The sequence below is a fragment of the Cheilinus undulatus genome, linkage group 20, assembly GCF_018320785.1.
Source record: "Cheilinus undulatus linkage group 20, ASM1832078v1, whole genome shotgun sequence".
NCBI classification, from domain to species: domain Eukaryota; kingdom Metazoa; phylum Chordata; class Actinopteri; order Labriformes; family Labridae; genus Cheilinus; species Cheilinus undulatus.
Window position 1 is genome coordinate 24,078,367 of NC_054884.1, and position 10,142 is coordinate 24,088,508.

The 10,142-nt window shown below is 38.2% G+C and overlaps 1 protein-coding gene across 1 annotated transcript; it reads right to left on the minus strand.

Moving 5' to 3' along the window:
* Positions 1 to 1,245: 1,245 nt before the first annotated feature.
* On the minus strand, positions 1,246 to 8,868 carry gch2 (GTP cyclohydrolase 2). Its single transcript, XM_041816196.1, has 6 exons — positions 8,454 to 8,868; positions 7,428 to 7,537; positions 7,123 to 7,178; positions 6,523 to 6,554; positions 6,358 to 6,442; positions 1,246 to 1,812 (listed from the first exon to the last, which is right to left on the minus strand). Exons 1-6 carry the CDS (start codon positions 8,731 to 8,733, stop codon positions 1,683 to 1,685), a joined length of 693 nt encoding a protein of 230 aa, XP_041672130.1. The 5' UTR covers positions 8,734 to 8,868; the 3' UTR covers positions 1,246 to 1,682.
* Positions 8,869 to 10,142: the final 1,274 nt, after the last annotated feature.

A 10,142-nucleotide genomic window follows, 5' to 3' on the forward strand; every position in this document is an offset into this window, starting at 1 on the left:
TATTGCCTCATTTTCCACGATTTATAACCTTAATTCTATAAACTTAACAGATGTTTATCATGACTGAAATTCAGCCTTTGTGGTTCATAACACAGTGGCCTGTTACAAAAACCTAAAAGACAGATTTCTAATAACTTTGCAGGGGACTTCTCTAGTGACCTCTCTGTGACTTGTGAAGCTTTTATTTTGCTTCCAAATCGAAACACGTGAACTGCTTTTAGTCTTATCTGTGTTACATTAGGATGTTGGTCTTGAACTGTGTTTATAGACCTTGGATCAAACAAACAAACAATTGACATCAATGTTTAAACATTAAGTTTTTGTCCAAATAGAGATATCGACTAGTGCAAATGTTATTTATTGTGGCTTGCCTCTTTTTTTAGCATCAACAAATAGCACCACATCATCTACATACATATCAATAGTAAAAGTGGACTGACAGTTTCTGGTAGGTTATTGAACTATCAAATCAAATCAAATCAAATGTATTTATATAGCACATTTAAAAACAGCACAAGCTGTCCAAAGTACTTCAAGAACTACACAGCAGTGGACCCAGAGCTGAACCCTGAGGTATGCCAACATAATTAAGAGCTATATGTGGAGTTACTTAGGGGAATGTGACTAAATGCTTTCTATTGATATTATTTCATGTTGCCTTTAAAAAAATCCTAGATGTACACAGAACATAACTTGATTAATTCATCTAAACTTTTTATTTAACAGGTCACACTTTTTGTTAGGTTTATGGCAAAGTCATACAAAGATAATTACAGAATTATTTGCCAAAGGTGTCTTTAATGCCAAATATAAAATGTTAGTGCGCTTGCCAACATCAAGATAGATAACACTGATAATGCTAAAATTAAGTTTCTCTGACATCATTATTAAGATGCTTTTGCGCTTTTTTTTAACCACATTGCTCAGAGTGTCTCTAGGTAAAGGATGACAGAGCAGTCTAGATTACTGTCCTATTTAAGAGTATCATACCTTGTGATTTTACCTTTTATTAACATGAACAAAGTGAGTTCAGCAACTTTGAGAAAGTTTGCAAATTTTTATTTAGGCACATAATCTTTCAAACACATGCAACACTGTTCATTGATAAAACCAAAAGTCAATTGAATTATTCATTCATTTATTTTACTCTTTGAAATACAGATTTAAATTTTAATAATTTCATTTAAATCTTAAAAATGCTATAATTTATGAAACTATTATAAATGTAATTATAAACATTTATATAAATGACACAGAACTTGGTAAATTATTAAAATCATTGGACTCTATATGCTAAGAAATAATGCAAGGAAAAGCACCAGTTAAATCTCCATTAAAAGTATCATCAAGTTGCAATATTGCACTCAGTTTCACACTTTATAACAACAATATTGCTATGTAAGACTAGGAAAGGCACAGTGAATGTGAGTCATGTTTCTTATGTTCACAGTGAGATGAAATGATGGAGTTCGGCAGCAGGACTGAAATCTATCAGGCTCCAGTGTATTGAGGTGAGCTTCAGAGTTGGCTTGGACCCTGCATCAAACAGTAGCTTGATTTTGACCTGCTATTGATTTGTGTGTTTTCTTAAATCAGAGTCAGATGCGGATCCGTTGTTACTCTAGAGCTTTCTGTGTGCTACAGTGTACAGAGGCTCGGGAGTGAATGGTGCGGGTCATCAGTTAGGGGGTCTGTGAAAGGGTCAGGAATTCCTCCCGGGTTTTGGGATCCTCTAGGTAAATTCCCAACATGGTGCTAGTCACTGTGCGACTGTTCATCTTCTGGACACCTCTCATGACCATGCACATGTGCCTGCAAACACAGATGCATGCACATTAATGACATTTAGAGTTGATGAATTAAACAGGCATGTGGAGAACTGAATTGACTTTAGATATCTGGAGGTGTCAGTTTAGAAAGTCCAGGTGTAAAAATGTGTGCAGTTGTTTTCAGTGTCATAATCCGACAGTCAGTTCACTGGCCAGGTTGTACCAAAGTTTTTGTGAAAGTTACCCAAACAGGTTCTATTAAGTCTCAATCACTTGTTTCAAGTCTTTTTAAATACACCATAATTTTATTGTTTTTTAAACCATGTTCTTATTTAGAGAAAAATAAGTAAGATGTAGTCCATGATTTGGGGTGGGGCTTTACAAAGGGATCCATTAAAATCCCTTGCTTAGTATTCAGTTGTACTTAAAGCAGGGGTCTCAAACTCATTTTGGGTCGGGGCTGGATTTGCTCCAATGAGACGTCCTGTGGGCCGGACAATTTTTGAGCAATGTCAATAGGACCAACGACTTATATATGGGCTGCTGTAATGTTTATAAAGAGAAATTATCCATTATTATATGCAGGTACTATTTAATGAGTTCTGCATGTTTGCACACTAAAGGGTTAATTAGCTACTTTAGAAAGAGAATTTATTTGCAAGTAATCTAAACAGGCGAGGCAAAAATATGCTGCCCTTGCAACATATGACATTTTTATGGATATTGTTTTTAGAATCCACTGATGATGAATTTACAAGACTGGATTAATCATTAAATATACATTCGGCATGACCGTTCATGGCTCTAAAACAGCAACCTGTTCACAAAACCTGATCCGAGCCCTATTTCACTTGACCTGGGATCAGTGCACAGAGTCCAGAGAGAAGGATGAGAGAGAGAAAGGAGGGAGGGAGTGAGAGAGGGAGAGAGAGAGAGAGAGAGAAAGAGCGAGAGAGACAGGACCCTGCAGGGATTCATCGCACTGCTGCCCTATTACTGTTTATAAAGCTGCAAATCCTCACCTGCTGAGTGAACACTTGACTTTAAACATATGTATGAGCCTTACATTTGTTCTTCTGCAGGTGCACTCTATCTGAATCCCCCTGATATCCCTGCACGCGTGATGAACTGGGGCATCTCTGTGCGTTTTGGATGCATTTTAGCGCCGCATCAAAATTAAACTTGCTGACCTCTCATGTTACAGGACAGCCTGTGTCCAGATTAGGATTCAATTTTCAATTATAAAGAATTTTTTTATTGTTATGAGAGGAATTTTTATCATTAGACAAGACCTGTGGTTAAATATGCAACAGGATTTTTAGATGATGCCCCATTTAAACTTAAGTGATCAAGACCACAATTTTACTTCTTGTTGACATAAAATTAAATCATATGTGATTGTGTATCGAATGAGTTGCCAAGCCCTGAACCAAGCAAAAATGTTTGATGCCTTCACCCTCAACCATAACAAGCGGAAGATTGCTTTATTATAAAGACATCAAAAGAGCATTTGTTTTCGGCTGCAGTGTGCCAATTAAATGCATTGGGGATTAAGGCACCTATTTTGAATTCTTGTTCTCATCTCTCAATGCTTATAAATACTGTGGATATAATATGAGTTAAAGCTTTTGTTGGCTTTAAAGCTGCAGTGTTGTTAACTGGCAGCAGAAACTGGCTGATTTTTGACACTGAGGCTGTAGTGTGCTGCGCGGGCCACACTAACACTACACTTTGATGTCAAGTGGGGAGCCACAAAGTATGTTCCTGCAGGGCCGCAATTGCTCTGTGGGCTGTGAGTTTGAGACCTCTGACTTAAAGTGAGAATATGTCGAATTTTTGGACAGAAATGTCTCAATTAATTATGATATATGTGTTTTAAGTTGTGCTCTTATATTACCTCAAATATTTCAACTTTTATAGCTGAAATGTGACTTGTCAGTGTGGCTGCAGTGACTGATAAAATTTTTATTGTTGCTGTGCAAATGCTGGATGTTAACATCAAAGACCGCACCTGGCCCCCAAAATAGTCGAGTCAAGTCAGGTCAGGTATGGGAGTATTTTCCAGTTTGGCACTTTGCTGCATCAGCCTTGGTGATGCAGCAAAGTGCCAGGGGTCCGAAAAAGCGCAGCTGCCATTCCCATATCAAGCAGCTGACCCTGTCCAACCCCGCTCTCTTGAGCACGTCAGCATTAGACACAGTCTAGCCAACAATGGCCCTCAGTCAGTCAGAGCTCTCTACATGTCTCTTATATCATCTTCTGCTATTGTTTTGATTGAGAGCCCCCTGGTGGAAGAATGTACACACTGTGCATTAAGTTTTTCACCTGCTCAAACCTGTTCCCAGCTAGCCTTAGTCACTTCTCAAGCCAAAAACCAACATAAAGGTATCTGCTTAATGCAAGCTGGTTGGTGCTACATCAGCCACTGCCAGCACAACTACATCTCTAGCACAACTAACGACTGAATTTCAGCATGGATATCTTACATGTTTTATTTGAACTTTTAATATTGTGAGGGGTGATAAAAGAAATTTAAAAAATCCCTGGTTTGGGTGCATTAACTTTTGCATCATCAACAGCTGGTAATGTTAAGAAATCAAATGTTAGGTCTGACTATAAGCCACACTTTTATAAGCGGCTATTGCTACAAGTAAAACTTGCTGGCTCAAGATTAAAGCTATAACTTAACAGTAACAAAATCACATAATAGTCTTAAAGTCAGCAAAGTGGCTCAGTATTGCTTAATTAGTGAATTAAATAGCTAATTTATACTAATCTTGGCTTAATCTAGCAACTTTAAGCTACTGGTCATCCCCATCAAGTTTAACCCTAACAGAGCTTTAATCAAACAAAGCACATAAAACCTTTACTCTCTAGAAATAGGCAAAGTAAGTAGGTTTTTTTTTTTGTTTATCAGTGAGAAAATGCCTGGTAATATAAATGCTAAATTGATGATTTCAAAAAGGATGCATGCTAAGTCCTTGGTTGCATCTGTGATCCCCTCTTTCCTTGTACCTTACAGCTTACACAGATTGCTCCATGCTACATTGTCACATTGCATGTTGGTGTAACGATGGGGTAAAAGTGGAATGACAGTTTCAGGTGAGTTATTAAACTACATAGTAAAAAACAGTGGACCCAGAGTTAAACCCTGAGGTATTCCAGCATAATTATAACCCATTTGTGGAATAAATTTAGGTAATGTACCACAGTGCTTTCTGTTGATATTGTTTCATGATGGGGTGGGGTACATGTCAGTTAACCCACTGAGACCTCACGCCACCTAAAAGAACATGTTTAGTTTAGTTTTGATTAGTTTTTAATGCTGGTTTGTTTGTTTAGTTTTTATTTAGCAAAAATGCTTCATTTTAGTTTAGTTTTTATAAGTTTTAGTGCAGTTTTTACTTTTTTCAGCAATATGGGATATTTGTCAGGAATACCACTCAAGACCTAAAACTAACCATGAACCTAACAGTCCTATTCAATCAAATCTGGCCACTTCACACTATCCAGGCTTTGGTGTCTATGTCAGCCAGTCTGCTGTCAAAGACTTAAACTAAGCAGATTTTGTTACTAATTTTATTTCATTTTAGTTAGTGTTGTAAGCACAAATTATTTTCTATTTCAAGTTTTAGTTAACTACAATAACCTTGGTTGTCAGCCATTGGCTTTGCCACTGTGCAACTTTTAAAACTTTTCATCCATCGACTTGGCCACATGGCTGCCAAAGAGGCTAAAAAATAAAATACTTTTACTCCATCTGCATTTTTTCATGTCTCAAAAACAGGTCATCTACAATGTGCTGACAGGATCAGGTCCTAAAGGTTGAAGCACACCAGCGCCTTATCTGGTCCTGAAGGTATATCCTTGCTAGCACTGAAACCAGTTTAAATGGGTTCAAACAAGGGCTTCAGCTTTTTAAATCCTGATTAATCACAGGATTTCCGTAGTTAATCCCGGTCAGTCCTCTCATTTGAAACTCCACTATCTTACATTTCAAACCGTTATTGTTTCATTTTGCATTTTTGTACTGTCTTTCACTGAGGGTAATTAACTTCCTGTTTGGATACAGAGCTGTTTTTATTTTGACATGAACTTAGTGGAAAAAAGAACTTGTTATGGATTGAAAAGGAAATAAGGGAACAGCAAAAATGTAAATATTTGTGTTTACATTGTAAATATACATAAGCTGCAGATGACTTTTGACTTGTCCACTGAGCTGACTGAGTTTTTGAAATGAGACATTAAGAACCAGTGGTGGACTTTATTTACATCACTGTGGCTGCAGCGAGGTGCTGCAGAGGCAAAGTGTGCTGAAAGGGACAATAAAAGTTAATGCACTAATTATGGGCCTTAGTTAATCACGATTAATGCATTAATGCTGATAGTCCTAGTTAAAACAACAAGATAACATATTTTCCTTCCTACTAAGGCTATAATAACCCAGTATACAGATTATAAGTGTCAGTAAACCCATCTTTTTCCCATAGCCTCACTACATTGAATAGTGACTTTTTATGTTTTGTCTGTCTAGTTTAAATTTATGTGGATGTAGCATGATGAAGGTGGTGTGTCTGTGTCCACTTACGCTGCCTCAATAACCACAGCTACGCCCTTTGGCTGCAGGGCATCTGATATTCCCACAGCAATCTGTTTGGTCAGACGCTCTTGAACTATAAAAATCAGATATAAAGACACATGTTAACCAATGAACTCAGAGGAAAGGAAGTCTGACTTCATCATGGTTACTCACCTTGAAGCCTCCTACTGAAGATCTCCACAATCCTACAGAAAGCAGAAGACAAACATGGTGGAGAGGGGTGATTACATAGTGCATGTAACAATGATTAATCTTTTAATAAATAGAGACTGGCATCAGTCCTTGTACCCTGGCCTTCACTCTGTCTGCCTGGTGGTATGGACCCTTCATCTGTGAATCATTTACCCTACACAATTCTCTGAATCTGTAGGGCAAGATTCAACCACAGCCAGTTTGTCAAAAAACTCAGTGACTCCATTTTTTGTTGATCTGGGGTTGTGTGTTCAGAGACGGTGTGATATTTTGAGGAAAGGGAGAGAAGGGACAGACAGGAGAGGCTGTGATAATAACCGCCGATTCCCACAGGTCTGAAAGGATTTTCTCATGGCTCGAGAGCGGATAGAGTTTAGATTTGTCTGTGAGTGAGTCTGATGAGAGGGACTAGATGCCAGCCTCTGGGCTTAGGCTTAAGCCTCCAGGTCAATGCACTGAGATAACAGAAGAACGCAGCAGTCCGGCACTAACACCAGAAACATACAGGCACGGTGACAGCAGGAGGATATCATGCATGCGTGTGCACGTTTGCTGTGTTACCTTGCAAGCTTGCTCAGTCCCACCACTTTTTTGTTGGGAATATACCCGATGTGAACCTGGAGAGAGATCACAATCAAAAAGAGCAGAGGCCACCCAATCAGAGCAGAGCATGGTAAACATTAGTGATTTGATTCTGGACTTAGAATGCTTAGAAACACCCAGCACAGGGGCTACAGTGGTAACTTGTTTGTTTTTAAGGACAATCTAATATTTGCTTTGAACCCAAAAAAACATCCTCATGCATTCGCTTAATATCTCTTTAGATTGGCACATGAACATCTCCACAAACAAACAGAGGGACTTACCTTGCCAAAAAACGGCACCAGGTGATGCTCGCACAGTGAAAACATGTCGATGTCCTTCACAATCACCATCTCATCGTGGTCCTCATCAAATATAGCATTGTTTAGGATGTCTAAAAAGTAAAAAGCAATTTAAGAAATGTCATCCTTTTGGATTTTTATAGAAAATTACAGCAAAATAGCACCTTCTTTTGTTTTAACAATACTGCAAAACATGCAATATTCAGTTCCAACTTTGCATATCGCTGACTAAGATTGGTGAAGTGGTACATCTTGAAGTTTTTTCATTGTTCTTCAAATCCTGTACCAGTTGTTTTTTGTTTCTTTTTTAGGCAAGCATTAACTGATTGCCTGGCTCATGAAATCTCTTAAAGCTACTGTAATCCAGCAGATTTGGGAATTAAATTATCGCCATTAGCAGTGGAAAAATAATACCTCATTATTTAGAAAAGGGCCTCCTTGCTTGTTTGGATTTACTCTGCAAGCTAAGATTTAACATAGCAGCTTACTACCAATCTATCTAGGTGTTAGAATATTAGAAACATAGGTTTTTAATTTGGATATGATACAAGTAAAAATCAAACAGAATAAGAGCTGTTGTGATACCATAGCAACACTAGTAGAAGTCGAAGGGAGTCTTTTTTGGGTGATTTGTAATTTTTGATCCCCAAAAATTGCAGCAAAAGTCGTGCACACTGTCTAAATTGTAATTGTTGACAATGTTTTAGTGCAATACAGAGTTTAACCTATTATGTTTGATGGAGCCATTCTCATTTGCACCTGTCGTATGAAGTAGATGTAGTTTCTAATAGATCTGTTTCTCTTCTACACAATAGATTAGTTAAAAAAAATAACAGGGTCGTAGCATATTTGTCACGTGGTGTCGAAAACGCGTCGAAAATTTTGCAAAACTTTTCTGAACTATCTTAAGTTCAATGCAGTGCTTTGCTAACTTCCCTAAAAAAACACTACATCGTCAGTATAATGCCACAAAATCCTCCACCAGAGTGCAGACCCTTGATAACTCACCCTCGATGGTCTCATGGTAGCCCTTGGTGAGGAACTGCATAGCTTTAGCCGCCCTCAGTGGTGTGCGCAGCAGCCCCTCCCGGTCAGTGTCCTCCCCGAGGTCCCGCAGGATGCTGGTGTAAGCCGCCTCAAGTGTGGGTAAGCGGGCCTGGTCCTCGGCCTCTTTGCGGGACGTCTCGTGTTTGCAGATTACCGTGGACTTCTTGGAGTCCATGAAGAGGTCGCTGAAGTTTTTGTTGCAGTTGTACTCCTCCACGGGGTCGTTGCAGAGGCCGTTCATGTCGGAGCGCTTGTTGGCTCTGGAAGAGGAGATGAAGGGTCCTGAAGTTGAGAAAGCCGGCAGCTTTGGTGGGTTTATTCGGTTCCTGGTGCGTTTATAAAGCCCAAACCGGCGACCGCGTGCGCATCAGCTCCCCATTTGTCAAGGTGCAGTTTACGTCAAACGTTTAGTTTCGTCAGCTGGGTTAAATGTCATCACTGAAGCCCCCTCCCTCCTCCCCTACCCCTCCTCAGTGCAGCGGCCTATCACACATCTGGATTTTCCGCATCTCATCACCTGACACGTCTCCATCCATTACTGTACTGTTACAGTACAGCTCATTTAGATGTTTTTTTTTTTAATGTAAAAATATATTTTTCAATAGGCATAAAGAGGCGCCTAGACTGTGTCTAATGCTGACGTGCTCACTGTCCATTATAATCAACAGTTTCAGATGCATGTGCAGCTCTGTAACACAAACCCTCTTGTAAGAACAGAGGTGAGTCCAGAGTCTGTACAGGGCCTGGGCAAGAATTCACAGGGTGGCCTCTAAAACCATACAAACAATGAACACAAAACAATATAAGGAAGAGAAAGATGTACATGATTAATTACTTAAGGGGAAATTTTCTTATTTTTTGCATAGTTGAGTATTTCAGATCATCAAAATAATAATAATAATAATAACATCATTATTATTATGACCTGAGTAAATATAAATACAGTTTTTAAATAATGATTTCATTAATTAAAGGAAAAAAATAGCTAAACCTACCTGGCCTGATGTTAAAAAGTAATTTCACATTGTGAGTCATGATATAACTGGTTTAATCCCATTTCTTTGAAAGCTGACATTTCTCTTGCCAAACCAGGGCCTGATTACTGCCTGACCTGTTGAGTCAAGAAATCCCTTAAATAGAACCTGTCTAACAAAGTGAGGCAGGCTAAAAGATCTGAAACAACACATACTTTTTGCCGTAATTAAAGAAATTCAAGAACAGATGAGAAACAAACTCACTGATATCTATCAGTATGGAAAGAGTTAATGTATGAGTAATGATTGCTCAAAAAAATCTATTTCCACCACATAAAACCTTTGACGAAATCAGTTTCAACAAAGATTTTAAGCAATGTTCACTTAATTTATTGTGTGTGTGTGTGTGTGGTTCCTCTTTCTTTTTTCTGTATGGTTTACAAGGTATTTATTTATTTTATTATTTGTTTATTTTTTAAATTTATTTTTCATTGTCCAGTAATACAGTCCTTACATTTACATGTAAGAAAGTGGAATGGTACATTTTCACAAGATTAAGCATAATCAATCATTCAACAGATCTTTATGTACATAAACCCAAATTCCAGGCCTTTGTTGACATGCATATATATATATATTATATATATATATATAGGTTTACAGGGTAATTCAATTA

What these genes read in the sequence shown, in the direction of transcription:
- gch2 (XM_041816196.1), bottom strand. Translation starts at nt 8,733, where the DNA reads ATGAACGGCCTCTGCAACGACCCCGTGGAGGAGTACAACTGCAACAAA. An exon ending in TGGTGCCGTTTTTTGGCAAG is followed by an intron (nt 7,179 to 7,427) that starts GTAAGTCCCTCT and finishes ATCTCTCTCCAG; the next exon opens with GTTCACATCGGGTATATTCC. An exon ending in CTTCAGTAGGAGGCTTCAAG is followed by an intron (nt 6,443 to 6,522) that starts GTGAGTAACCAT and finishes TGATTTTTATAG; the next exon opens with TTCAAGAGCGTCTGACCAAA.